Source organism: Pelecanus crispus, chromosome 7, assembly GCF_030463565.1.
Source record: "Pelecanus crispus isolate bPelCri1 chromosome 7, bPelCri1.pri, whole genome shotgun sequence".
Taxonomy (NCBI): Eukaryota; Metazoa; Chordata; class Aves; order Pelecaniformes; family Pelecanidae; genus Pelecanus; species Pelecanus crispus.
The window spans coordinates 17126938-17141700 of record NC_134649.1 but is presented as its reverse complement, the minus strand read 5'-3'; the positions used below and the strand labels follow the sequence as shown (position 1 = coordinate 17141700).

General features: G+C 45.6%; 1 protein-coding gene across 1 annotated transcript in view; it reads left to right on the top strand.

Moving 5' to 3' along the window:
• The first annotated feature begins 11521 nt into the window (after positions 1-11521).
• The window catches only part of MYO1E (myosin IE), a 97048-nt gene continuing 93806 nt past the window's right edge, over positions 11522-14763 (top strand). The window contains 2 exon segments of the mRNA XM_075714178.1: positions 11522-11761; positions 11763-11806. Coding sequence (XP_075570293.1) covers positions 11522-11761; positions 11763-11806 — 284 coding nt within the window.

Sequence of the window (14763 nt, the reverse complement as noted above, 5' to 3'; positions counted from 1 at the left end):
TTTCTGGTCAATAATTTTTGTCTGTTGAAAAAGTACACATTGAATTATTTAATAGTTTATATCTGGCACGGAAATGACTTAATGCTTCTGCTTTAACTGAACCTTTAAGTAAAGATTATGCTGACTGCTCTGATCTTGGAGTTCAAATATTGCTTATGGAATAAATGCAAATAAAAATCGATAAAAAAGAACAAAAGGATGAAAACTAAAAACTGCTAAAAAGCTTTTCATAGTGAAAACGACACTCCTGAAAAAGGCAAGGTTGATGGCCTTGAAACTGAAATCTGCTGTTGACCCACAGAACTGGTTTGGCAGGACAGAGGCAAACAAACTCCTTGTCCCCAATCTGTCTAGTGGTCTCAGACATCATAAATCAGTGAATTAAAAAGTAAGATCTACAGGATTGTCATAAAGCTTAAGAAATTATTGGCTAGAGAATGAAATAAAAATATTTCATGACAGAAAATTATTTTGGGGTAAGATGTTTATCAGGCAAAAGCATTGGCAGTCAGAAACCTAAATAAAATGTGTTAGACATCAGTGGAGTTTAGCAAAACTGAGTCTTTTATTAATTTGTCTTCAAATCTAAATGACCATACTTTATGTTGTAAGTAAATTCTTCTGTGGTAAGAATAAAGATTCTGGTTTTAATTTTCAGACATAGCCAGCCAGACTGTGACAGACGTTGCAGCAGGGTAGCTCTGTTAAATAGCTTCAGAAAAACATTTTAGGTATCTTGCTGTATGTGAGACCAGTACCTGGCTTAGTAGCTTTTTCTGCTGACAGAAATTAAATTAATGAAAAAGATGGTAGCCTCAATCAAATCCAACTATTCCACCCGATATAAAACAAATAAACATTTTTAACTATAAAGATGGCATGAATGAGCATGGCCTGAGCCTGAATTCCTTGGGAACCCTAAATCCTCACTGAAAACTAAAGGCTGATGTATGAAAAGAATTTTGCAATTGCTGATGAAATCCAGTGCAATATGCTGTACAAACAGAAAGAGAAAAAGGGTTATTGAAACAAAATAGTCAAATATCGATTGTAAAGAAGTGATAGGACTACCCTCCGAGATCTCAAAATGCAAAGCATGTTTGTGCTTTAGAAACGTATGAAAGCACTGCCTAAAAGCAGAGAGCAAACATTGCCACAGTATGTGTGCTCTATTTATAGCACAGTGCTTCAGAAACTACAAATTAGAAAAAAATAGTTTTAAGAGAAGCTGGGTTGCTGAGCAGCAGTGACACTAGACTGGAATTCAGAAGGTCTGATTTTAATTCCTTGCTCAATATCTGATTCTGATGACTTTGGACAAGTTATTTCCATGTCTAATGACTCAACTTCCCTATGTGGAAGACAGACATAATGATAGCTACCTCCTTGTTTAACTTCTTACACGCTGATAAGTAAAAAGCACAGTATAAGAGCTGGGTATCATTATGATGACTTCTGCATTCAAAATCCTGCACAAACACTGAATACCCAGGCCTGCAATCTGTTCCTCACACTTGTAGTTTCCCAGTTGGTTTTTTGGGGTTTTTTTTTGTTTGTTTGTTTTTTAAACAATGCCACCAGTCTGCGGGGCATCCCTCCTAGCTGTACCATGAGGTTATACAGTAACTGGGCGCCCAGTTCTCAGTAGATCTGAGATCATTTACTCTTAGTCCTCTGGGCCATAATACATTTTAATGATCTTAATGCAGCACAGCGTTTAAACACAATTTAACTATAAATGCAGGAATATCCCACTGATTTAAGGAGAGTTATGCATATCACAGCAGCAAAGCACTGGATGCTACCTAGAAAAATGAAGAACAAATATTAAAGTCTGTACATCTAGCAGTATCTTAGTGAAATGCATCTTATAATAACCAGCCAAACAAAAAAATCCTCAAGTGTTTTAATCTTATGGTCTTCAGTATCCATTTATTATCAATTAAAAAAAAAAAAATATTTGGAGCAGAGTAAGCATAGGATTGCCTGAAGTTCTTACTTTTTCTGCCAGACTACCATTAGACATGCAGCTAAATGCAAATGTCTGTAGAAATTCTGAGCATGAAACAAAAGTTACATAGATGGACTTCTCATTCATTTGTTATTGCTAACTTAAGCACATCACTCAGTACACACTGAAATATCTCATCATCAATTATCAGATTTCTTGATCTGATCTGACATCCAGAAAGGATGTCTTAAGATCTTGTCAGCTGTTGTACAAAACTTTTCTGCACTTTGGAGGTATTTTCAGTAAACAATAACAGATAGGTGTCAGAACTAATGACAAATTCCCTCTCTATGAGTGTGTGTAATACTGATTTAGACTAATAAAAAGAAAATGAAAGGAAAAATAAGATGTTCCAATGCCTAGATTCAGAGGAGTGTAATTTCACATAGCTCCAATTTTTAATGGCAGTAAACTGGGATCAATTTAAATACCAGTTGAAATACTGGCTTCAAATGCTTAATTTTTTATTTTTTTTTTTAAAACGATGTTGTCTCCTGCTTGATACTGCTATAGCAATTCAAATCATGATATATTAACCCAGTAAATTTTGCTTGATTGATTTAACTTACTGAATATTCCAAATATCCTCGTCACAGTGACAAGATAAAAATTTTTCCCCATTGTAAATGGTATGCCTGATAGCCAGAATTAACAGTTCATTTGATACGTAAGGCAGCTTTTCCATACAAACATAGGGTACTTCTTTATCATTTCTTTAAGTCACAGACACCAGACATGTTAAAAGTTTGGGAAAAAAAAAAAATCATACATGGGACATGCTGAAGAAACACTTTTAGCAATGCAAAGTTCACTCCTTGCTATTTGTACTGTGGCATCCCTTCCCCACTTCAGCAGACTGCCTTGCATGTTTATTTTCTGCGGGTTCTCCATTTCTCCCGTTTCGAAGGATAATCACATCTGTAGTGTTCAGTTCTCCATCTTCCATTATAACCTATGTTTAATACTTGCTGTAATGTCTGTGCACCTTGGAGCGTTTTTCACATTCATTCTCACAATATGCCTGTGGGGTAGGAAAGCATTATTATCCCTGAAAATATTATTTTCCTTATGTTGCTGGTAGGGAAGTGAAGCACGGGTGGCAGGTGGAGGGGAGCTGGCTGGCTATGTGACTTGCCACAAGTCACACGGGAATCAAAGCAGACTGAAATACCTGCCTAGGCAAACACTTTAATCGCTCTTTTCTTCTTAAAATAGAAACCACTTTGGTTGCTATAGAGGGAGCATATGACAGCACCACCCCAGGAGCCACAGGATCCTGGTGTTGCTCTGAAGCACTTTGGGGCAACATTTTGGAGTAAGTGGAAAAAGTCCCTGTGCTGCAACTCAGCAAAAAGACAGGTCAAAACCCGACTGCGTCGGTGAGTCGCGTGAAACAAACCCTCGCAAATCCGCTCTGCGCTACTGTGACATTTTGCGAACGCGTACGCGGCGTGTGGCGGAGTGCAGGGAGGAGACTCCCCGCGGGGGGAGAGGTAACGATGCCAGCGTGGTCCTGAGCCCAGGCTAAGGGTCCTCGTGAGAAATAGGTCTGATCGGCTCGGGCGCTTGGCTGTGCCAATGCAGCTATGCAGCGCTTGGGATCCGAGCTGGAGTCCGTGCCTGTGCCACGCCGCGTGCGTGCACCGACTCGGCCTGCGCTCCGCCTTGCCCACGGCTCTGCCGCGCGGGCAGGCCCAGGACCCCGGAGGGTCCATGGCGCTCCTTGGCGTAAGGGTCAGCGGCAGAGGCGGCGATGGTTGTGGAAACACGGGGTATGCAACAGCTGACAGGACATCACAGCGCAGACACCACTCTATGGCCATGCAACACGGAGGGACCGAGTTGGGGCAGACTCTCCGGCGGGCGCAGGGCGCTGCGCTCACTCACCAGTGCTGGATCAGGGCAGGACGGGGCTGCCCATCTTTCCCCTGCATCCCAGCGGCCGGCCGAGCCCCGCTCTTTAGCGCGCTGCCACCGCTACAGCAGCCGCTTGCGAAGCGTCGTGACCGCCTCCGCGCAGCCGGGGCGTCCGTCCGTCCGTCCGTCCGTCCATCCGTGGCGTGGCGGCCCTCCGCCCGTCCGCCCGCCCGGCTGCGCGGAGCGGGGCCGCCGCCGCAGGCCGGGCTGCGGGCGCGGGCGCGGTTGCCAGGACGCCGTCGCCATGGGAACGCGCTCGGCGGGGGGCAGCGCCGCGCCGGCAGCCCCGGGCGGGGGGGAGGCGGCGAATATTCCAGCCGCCAGGAAAAGCCCCTTCTGACCGTGGCTTCCTCGCAGGTATTTCGTAGCAGTGTCCGCTCCTTGGGAAGGAGGGAGGGGAAGGACTCCGCAGGTAACAGCTGCGTTCCCTGCGGCGCGGGGGATGAGCGATGGAGACGCGGAGCGGGGGCCATGCCTGCGGCTCCCGCACCAGCAAATGTCGGCCTCCAGAAAGAAAGTTTGGTGGTGGCAAAACAGCGGTTACAAGAGCTGAGGGTGTGACCGAAAGTACGGATTTTTCCAGAGCGTGTAACAAACCCTGGCAGAATACAAGATTGTTAAAATCGACGGCAAATAATAGGTTTGCTTGTAAGATTTCCCGGTTATGTTTTCAAACAAGATGTAACATGTAGCTTCAGTAACGCTTCATATAGCACAGCAAAGTCGATCTGTCTGTTTGCACAGCAGAGGCATACGAGCTAAGAGAAAGAATTACTGGAAAAACAAAATCCATAGAGGGTGTGTCTGCCTTCACTTTTGTTTCCTGCTTGTGTCATTCTTTGGACTTTGGTACAACCACCTTGGGTAAAAAAGGGTAAGTGAAACCGGAGACAAACTTACTGCATCCGTTCACTCTGAAATAGCAGATCGCCTCTGATTTTGGTTAAAATATATACAACATCCCATACTGTTGTATAGGCAAACCATTGCAGGACTGCGTATCTGGCAGATGCGAAGGCTGAAAGTGCTAGAGCGTGCACACGCTGTTGTAAAAAGCGAGGCAGGGTCTGAATCCACGCTCTGATTGACCTATTTATTTTAGAGGAATTCCCACATCAGAGGATTGGGCCAGAAACAAAACATGTCATAGGTGCTTGCAAAATGGGATAGTAACCAGCTGAGAGTCATAGGAATGTGGGATCATTCAGGTTAGAACGGACCTCAGGAGGACACTTGGCCAACCTCTTCTCCAAGCGGGGTCATTGATGAGGCCAAAAGCAGTTGTTCGGGGTTTTACCCAGCCTGCTCATGAAAACTGGCAAGGATGGAGACTGCCCAACCTCCCTGGGCAGCCCGCTCCCACACAGAAAGGCTCAACTGGCTGCTGGGGGAAGAATGTTTTCCTTACACCTCGTCCGAACCTCTCTGGTTTGCATTTGCGTTGTTGTCTTTCCCCCATGCACCACTGTGAAGAGTCCAGCTTTGCCATCTTGATGACTTCCTCCTAGGCACTGGGGGCTCCTGTTAGGTTCCCCAAAGTCTGCTTTCATCAGGCTGAGCAAGCCCTGGTCCCGCAGCCGCTCCTCAGGGGCCTGGGCTCCAGCCCCAGACCATCTCACTGGCCTCTGCTGAACTTGCTCTAGTTTATTGATGTACACAGCTGTATCCTACGACCCCTCAAGTATCTAGGCTAACTTCATGCACCTGTATAGTATTTGTGTACCTCTCTAGTGATTTTTCTCGCTAAAGGACTGCTCAGATAACTCAGTGTTTTCAAGCATGTATGTTTACAGGAGTGGGGCTTGGAAGCAAATTGTTATTTAAAGAAAATTGATTAAAGTTATTTCAATTTAAAAACATGTCAGCATTTGCACCTCCTATGGCACTCCTGAAATTAACATTAGAAGGTACCTCCATACTCGCTCTCAGCCTGCTTTCTCCCTCTAGCCCTTGCCTGACAACAGCATTCAGCGTGGCAGGGGCTGAAAGATGGGGACGTGACATGGAAATGCTTGTCTGCTCTTACGCTCTTCCCTAGGCATCCATACTGGCCACTGTCCAAAGCAGGGTATTGAGGTGAATGATCTTTAGTTTGACCCACACAGATGTTCTTTTCATCTTGTGTTATCAGAGATCATTATTTTTGTATTTGTATCACTTCCTTGATGTTTCTAACTAAAGCAGTACTAAACTGTTGTATTTTATGTAATTACATTTTCAGTGTATTTGATAATGAACACGTAGATTTATTTTCTTAAAGGCAAATTCAGATCACTTGCCTCATCAAGGCACAACATCAACAATAATGTTAACTTATTCTGGAGCGTTCAACTGTCTCACTCATGAATGGAGCCCCATTTTAAATAATTGTGGAATTACAGAATGGAGCAATTTAGGCTGGAAGGGACCTCAGAAGGGAATCTGGTCTAACTACCTGCTCAAAGCAGGGCTAATGTTGATGTTAGAGCAGGTTGCTCATCATAACATAAAGTTTTGATCTTAAAAGTTTGTGCAAGTTTCAAAAAATCTCCTTCTGAGGAAAAAAAATACAATCCTTGTACTTTTGCTGATGTGAACCTACATAGCTTAACTGAAGTCAGTCACAGGAACACAGGAGGCAAAACTCCTCGGTTACCAAGTCCTTGTGGACTTCTTCCAGATTTATACCAGCCTTGCGAATAACAACATTATTCATACATTTTGGTTTACAGTTGGAGAAAAATTCAGCTCCATGAATTCTGAGTCTCTCTTACGTCTGAGGCTCCTCTTAATCAGATCCAGAGTAAAAGAGCCACATGCTATTTTTCCTAAAAAAAAAAGAAAAAAAACCCCCAACAACCCCCCAAAAAACCCACCAAAACAAAACCAGTGGGTGAAAAAGGGCTGTTGACTTTGTTACTGTGCTTTTTACTGTAGTGGTATTTTAGATGGACATGTTGAACATGCCAGTAAGCATGTTTTCTGAACAGGTATTCTTCTCTAATTTAAGGCCAACAAAAGAGACGAGAGAAGGAAGATACTGTGTTAGGTACAGAGAAAAGGAGTGAAAGCAAGCTAAAATGATTATACTGTTTTCCGACATAGAAACCTGTCCTAATCATTGAAGTTATTTCATCACATTTGAAGTCATAAACTTCTGCCTTTGTTTTATACATGCTGTTTTGTTTCTCCCTACATTTCACAAGAAGAAATTGCTGAATCGTTTTTTATTTTCTGTAAGCAGAATTCTACAGTTGCTGAGTGTAACTGAAGGCAGAATGTAACCATCTGCATTTTAGCAGAAAACGTTAAGATTACAAAGTGTCTGTTTATTCTTTGGAAAGCAGATACAGAAAAAAATTGCATTGAACTTTAAAACTTTCCTGAATTTTATACCATTTGGTTTTCTATGGCACAAATCCTTCGTCTTTCTAAGAAATACCAGATTGTGGGGTTTTCTAACTAAAAGTACGATGTCTCGTTAAAGGTATTAAGCCTTATTTTAGTGGCTTTCAGGCATTAATTAAATTATTAACTAAATTATTCTGATCAACAGAAGACAAATAAGTGGCTTATAAAACTTATTCTAAATATATTTTGTAAGTAAGAGAAAAGCAGCAATGCCTTTTTTTCTTTGCTGCCCATTTTAACCAATTAGTAAGCAGTCAGGGCAGTGCCTATTTCATTAAAATTCCTAATCTTTTCCAGATTCACTGACTTCTCGTAAGAGTTACTTCTTTCTGAAGCCACAATAAAGTTTTTAGAATGGAGGGCAAGGGAAAGTTGTATTCTGTGGCATTTCCAGAGGTAAGGACCATGTTCTTTTTTCAGACAGTGTAGTCTTTATACAGTTCAGCATCAGCCTGATTCCTGTTCAGTGCTGGCACACAGTGTCACTCAGGCAGCGGGTAGGTGGAAACACACGTGTGAGTTACCAGCCGCACTATGGAGGCAACAGCTTCTCTCTTGTGGCACTGCCCGGTGCGGTGTGGGCTCCGAATCAGGTGATGGCGAAGAGGCTGTAGTCAGTCCCGTCAGCGCTGAGCCTGTACCCACCTCTGAAACGAGTCCTGAATGCTAAGGCAGTAAACCTCCTCAGGCACTGAAGTGAAGCTTGTACCTAAATGTTTTCCTGAAGCTTAGCACTAGTGGATCAGTATCAGGAGGATCAAGCAACTGTCTGCAGCCAGAAAACATCCTCAAAATAATTTTTTGATGTTAGCACTTCTGTGCATGAGCTGGTAGGTGTTACTAACCAAACGCAACACTGTCAGACAATACACGCAGTGAAAAGACTGATGAAGTTCTTGAGACAGGGAATTTTTCTTAGATCTTTTCAAGTTAGGTCTTTTAAAGGTAACCTGTCCATATGAATTTTATGACAGAAATGTCACCACTTCTAAGTTTTGTGCATCATTTAAAAGTACAGCGATTCCTTTTTACTCTGCTGGAGCTCCTCAAGGTGAAAATGTGTGTTCTGCCTTTCTCAGAGATGACTATTATACATTATTGGCTGGAGGAGCCCAGGCATGCAGACCATTCAGGCACACCACCGCTGACATTCGAAGGGAAATGCCTTTCCCTGCTTCTGAGCACGGATGTTGAATAAGTATCATTCACTTAATATAGTCAGCTTGGGAATTAGATGTTTATCATTAAAATAAGCAGAATTAAACGACTATGTTTAAAAGCATGAAAAGAGTTCATTGTGAATTAGACTGTGCTTGGTGCACACAGTGCTTAGCAAAGGTTTGTGCAGATGCAGAGCACTGATGCTTTCGGCCCTAAAATTTTTGTTGAAAGTCATCTTCTGGTTCATCTGGAGTAGATGGACCCCAGTAGCACATGGAAAATGGAGTGAACTCGGGACTAGTTTCTCAATTAGCTATTCAGTATGAATGCACTTTTTTACTCTTCTTCCACAACCCAGTTTTTCTACTTTTTTCATAACCTGTTATAAAGATGTTTGTATGCCTGTAAACACACATACATACAAATATATATGTCTTACGAAAATGAACCTAGACATTAAAAAAGACCCACATCCAAAGCAAATAGAAAAACCTACAAAACCTATATCGAGTCTCATTCTTTTCTTGGCCCTATATATGCTCTCCAGATTCTTACAGGTTTTTTTCACCACTTTTTATCACAGTCTTATAAATTTCTGTAACACTTTCATGTTCAAATGAAATACGAGGCAAACTATTTTTGTCCTATTTCCACAAAACTGCTGCTACTCACCTTCTGTTGGGAATCAAAGTGTGAAACTCATCTCCTGTGAAGTTCTGCTCACTTTTAGCACTATCGGACACATTTTTGCTTTAATAGCTATTGCAGCTCATATTTACCACCTAGCTACTTTCTCAATGAAGATATTTCCTACCCCTCGTATCGATGTTACTTAACATCCAAGCAATCCACTGTGGAAATCCTAAGCTTCACGTGGTCAGTGATGATTCAGTGTAAACCCAGCTGAGGTGAGGAAGTGTTTTCGTATTCTTCAAAACCAAGGATGAAGCATGCCCAAGCGGCTGTTGTGTTTCATCCAAACCACCAAAGTTTGTGGGACCTAAGAGAGGGCCAGATAACTAGTTTTTGTCCCATTTCTGTGTTGAGCACCTCAGGGTGGTTTGAATTTGTAACACTACATCAGCCATATTTAACGTTTGTGGACCAGCATGTTGATCCTGCAGCCAGATCCATGAGGACAAACCCATGCGCCTGTGCTGAGCAGCACTGCCCTTCCTCTGCACTGACAGATTTGGCTGCAGACTGGCACCTGCCTTGGAGCAGCCAGAGCATGCTCTCCTCCAGAAAGTCAGAAGTAAATCTGCTTATGCATAATCTCTAAATTAGTTTGGAAGCGAGTCTTTATTTTGTTTATAAAAACAAACAATAAAAAATGAATAAATATATTATGTATAAACTACTCCCTAATTTTCCCCATAACTGCATTTCTTTTTAATCAGAGCTAAACTAAAACCCAGTCATATCTAATGATGAAAAACAGGAACTGTAGCTATTGAGAGTGCTTTTCAAGGTAGTTTCGAAGCAGTATTAACATATGACTCAGGGTCTGGCTGTTGTTACGATTGTTAGATTATATTGTTTCCATTTTATTCATATTCTAGCTTAGAAGTGGTGGTTGTTAGAAATCCATTAAAGCCACCAACAGGGCTTCAAGCCTGAAGAGAAGCGTTTGTTAGCAGGACTACAGTCCTCAGCTGTGGATGGGTTTACTGATTCGATCCCTTAGAAAACGCAGTCCCTAGAAGTTGTGTTGATTGTATTCTGGTTGAAACTATATGAGGAACGCAGAGTGGATGCCAACTGCCAGGCAAGAACCTGATTTGTTTTGCATTTGTGGGGTAGAATCATAGAATCATAGAATGCTTTGGGTCGGAAGGGACCTTTAGAGGTCATCTAGCCCAACCCCCCTGCAGTGAGCAGGGACAGCTTTAACCAGATCAGGTTGCTCAGAGCCCCATCCAACCTGACCTGGAACGTTGCCAGGGATGGGGCCTCCACCACCTCTCTGGGCAACCTGTTCCAGTGCTTCACCACCCTCACTGTAAAAAACTTCTTTCTAATGTCTAGCCTAAATCTATTCTTCTTTAGTTTAAATCCGTTATTCCTTGTCCTGTCACAACAGGCCTTAGTGAAAAGATTCTCCCCATCTTTCCTGTAGGCCCCCTTTAAGTATTGGAAGGTCGCAATAAGGTCTCCTGGCAGCCTTCTCTTCTCCAGGCTGAACAATCCCAACTCTCTCAGCCTGGCCTCACAGGAGAGGTGCTCCAGCCCTCGGATCATTTTGGTGGCCCTCTTCTGGACCCGCTCCAGCAGGTCCATGTCCTTCTTGTGCTGAGGGTACACCTAGGACTTGTCTCAGTATCCATCTGCTATCGAGATGCTTCGCACTTTCCAGTATTTCCAGGGATTAGAAGCATCTTAGACCTGTGGGTACTTTTACATGGGAGGAGGAAAGAACTGGGACCGTGCGAAGCACCAGCACGCTTGCCGGGGGTATTACCGATGCCATTTTGCTTAAAACGCGTCACACCCAACGGCAGCAGCGCACACACCCTCGGTGCCGGGCTTGGTGGTGGGGTGCTTGTCCCGACACGGAGCGCAGCCCGGAGATCACAGAATCATAGAATCGTTTAGGTTGGAAAAGACCTTTAAGATCATCCAGTCCAACCATTAACCTACACTACCAAGTCTACTCTAAGCCAATCAAGGGTAGACTAGACTAAACCATGCCCCAAAGTGCCACATCTCCCCGTTTATTGAACACTTCCAGGGATGGTGACTCCACCACCTCTCTGGGCAGCCTGTTCCAATGCTTGACCACCCTTTCCGTGAAGAAATTTTTCCTAATATCCAACCTAAACCTCCCCTGGCGCAGCTTGAGCCCATTTCCTCTCGTCCTATCGCTACCTACTTGGGAGAAGAGACCAACACCCACCTCACTGCAGCCTCCTTTGCTGGGGGGGAGCCGGGGGCGCACCAGGAAACGCCGCCAGCGACAGCGGCGGCCGCGAAGCCCTTGGCCGCGGCACGCGGGCGGGAGCGCGAGGGGGCGCAGGCCGCGCGCCGGGATTCCCTCCGGGAATGACGTCCCGGAGGCGCGCGACGATTGGCTGCGCCGCGGCGAGTTCTCCATTTATGGACACGTCGCCCGCGCGGGGCAGCCCCTGCAGCCGCGGCCGCCGCGCTCCTTCCCGCTTCCCCGCCGGCGCGAGCCCCGGCGCTCGCGGCGCCGCCCCGCCCCGCCCGCTCGGGGCCGCCTCCCGCCGCCCCGCCCCGCCCCGGCGGCGAGCTGCGCGCGCGGGCAGGGCGGGCTCCCGCCCTCCGTCCGTCCCGGGGCGCCGGCGTGTCTGGGCAGAGCCGCGGGCAGCCGAGCGCGGAGCAGCCGCGATGGTAGGCGCGGGGTTCGGCGGGGCTGCGGGCGGAGCTGGGGGCGGTGGGGGCCGCCCGGCGGCGGCGGCGGCGGCGGCTCTCGGCGCGGAGAGCGTGGCTGCCTCGGCGGCTGTCTGCTGTGTTTGCTCACGCTTTGCCGGGAAGCGGCTGCGGGCAGCGCTCCCTGCCCCGCGCTGCGGAGGGGCCGCGGCGAGGGGGCGGTTGTGTAACCGTGTGGGAAGCGGGGCCGTGGCAGGCGCATGCCGGGGCGCAGCCGGCCGGCAGCTGGGGGCTGCCGGCCCTGTGGACCCCGGGTGGGTGCCGCCGCCGGGGCACGCCGGCTTCGCCCCTCAGTCGCGTCCCGAGGCACCCCGGGGCCGCCCGCCCCGCCCCGCCCCGCCGCGCCGCGCGGGGCTCGCGCAGGGCCCTCTGCGGAGCGCGAGCCTCGCCTCCCGCCGCCTGGGGTCTGCGGAGGTTTTGCATGTGGGTGTCCTCAGGTAGGAAACAGTCCCGCGGGAAGGCAAGGCGGCGGCGTTGCTGAACGGCAGGTGACGCAGCCCCGCTTCAGGGGTGCTTCTCCCGGCGTTTCTGCGTGGGGGCCGGTCCCCCCGCGCTGCTCTTTTCCGGCAGCCGTGTCCCAGCATCTGCGTCTGCTCCTGTCCGCTTGCGAGCGGATGGCCTGATGACAGGCACAAAGAAAATACACGTCTGCGCGGCAAATGCAGCTCCCGAAGCCAGGGTGTTTGGGTGCTGCTGGGTCTGTTAGATGCCTGGTGCGATAAGGGGATGCGATGTCAAACGCATCAATGCTTGGTTGAGGAAAAACCGAGGTTCAGCAGTTGAACCTGGTTTATCTTTAGTAATTGACTCCTGGTGATGGATAATAGCTTTCATCCTGAAGCAGTCCAACTAATGATTATGACTACCTGTTCTACAAGAACTTATAGTGAAAAGTCCTACGTGGTAATAAATGAGGCTAAAATCCATAACCTTTACACAAGTAATTTATTAAAAACCTGTTCTAAAGTGGGGTAGTAAAGATCTGAGAGGTCTTAAGATACTTGGAAAACTCTTGCATTATTCCTACTGAAGCTTACCTAAGGTTAAGTTTTAAAGACTGACCAAGCTAGTCCTTGTGTATTCAGAGCTTTACTGACTTATGTGCAGTGTTAGCTTGGGCCCTTCCCTCTCAATACCTCTTGAAGGATGCCGCCTTTATTACCAGTGCCTGTGCTTTGACTCCCTGAGGCAAGTACAGTTGTGCCTGGTTACACCTATGTTGAGCACAAGCCTTTCCTTTAAAGAAAGCATTGCAGAGGTTAGGAAGCTAAAATTTCTGTCACAGTCAGGGATGGTGATACCACCAGCTCTTACAGTCCTGTTACTAGTAAGGAGCTTTGAATAAGGTAGGTATGTGTGTTCCCTGCGAGTTGACTGGTTAGCCAGATGGTTCAAATCAACTCTATAACCATAACCTTTGCTCCTCAGTACTTGTTAGGTCATAGATATCTGTGGTACTTAGGACTTCCTGGTAGAGGCTATGTATCGTTACCTAGGCTGCTGACATGTTAGATGGGGTTGAAAGTCCTTGGTGCAGGTCCTTCAGAGATGTCTACCTGTTAATAATACTTTGAGGATCAGTGAGTCTGTTACCTGATCTGCTGTGGACTCCATTGATTCCTTTTTAATTAAAAGTGTTAATCAAAATATAGTTCTTGTAAATGCACATAACTAATTGGTAACATGCTTGAGTTTTACTTTATGAAAGCAAGAGAACTAGTTTGTTCCACAAGATAACCTTTTCAGGGAACTATTCAGGCAGTTATTCTCCAGCTTTTGATACTGAAGTAGTCTTGAATTAATCTTTTCACTGTGAGATCTCAAGCTAATGTGAACTGATCTTTTAAGGTTGTCTGTAAGTAATGATTATAAGAAAACCAGAAAAGATTGTTTTTTAAAGTGCTGCTTTTTCTAAGAATTATGTCCAAATAATTGTTTGATAATCATTAGAAGGTAGTATTTTGTAACTTAGAAAGCTGGTGGAAGGATTGCCTGGCAGGACTTACTGCTTACGAATGTGAATCACGCTAGTAATATCCTGAAACTTTATACTCATTCTCTGTGCTGTATAAAAGTTCACATTATTTCCCCTATTTTTGTCTTGACAATTTTGATCTGTGTGGAGGGAGAAAAAGCAGGATGTCATAGGAGTGCTTTGTGTTCTCTAAATAAAGTCTTGTCTGCTGTATCGTGAACTTTTCCTGTTCTGACAGGGTCCACAGTGCAGAGTGCTGAGTTACAGCTGACATCAGTTGTAATTGTTTCATGCTTCTGGAGCAGCCTGATACAGCAGAGCGTATAAAGGTGGTGCTGGTGTAAATGTGCCTTCTTCTCTAGCCTCTGTGCCATGGTGCGTTGCCCCACTTGGGTCTGGCAAGATGGTGCAGCTCTGTGCAACTTAGCAACACATACGCACTTTTTTGCTGGTTTATTTTTAATCCAGATCAATATCTATATCCGGTTAACAGTGTGGTTTCAGGAGGAGGTCTACAGACATGGAATGGGTGAGCTGTTTTGTGGCTGTACACTGCAGTACAAGGTGGGAATGAGCAACAGTGGGGCAAAACTGCGTTAAAGGTGTCAATTTTAAGGAACGTGTGGCAACTGTTGAAATTTTTGTCTTGAAACGCATTCATTTGGTTAACTTTGCCTTTCAATTTTTTTAAAATTCAAAATAAACTAGAAACTCTAACAGCTTAGCTGCAACTTGTAAGTCTTCAAAAATACGTATTATGTAAGTGTAAAGTAGTCCCACTCCAGTGAAGGGCTGGATCAGTAATGTTCAGGAAACCTCTCGGCAAAACTAAGCTGAAACTTGCTTGAAGTGAAACGTAAGGTCAGGTGAACTTTATGCAACTTTTGCTTTTATACTGTGAGTTTGGACCTTCATAGTG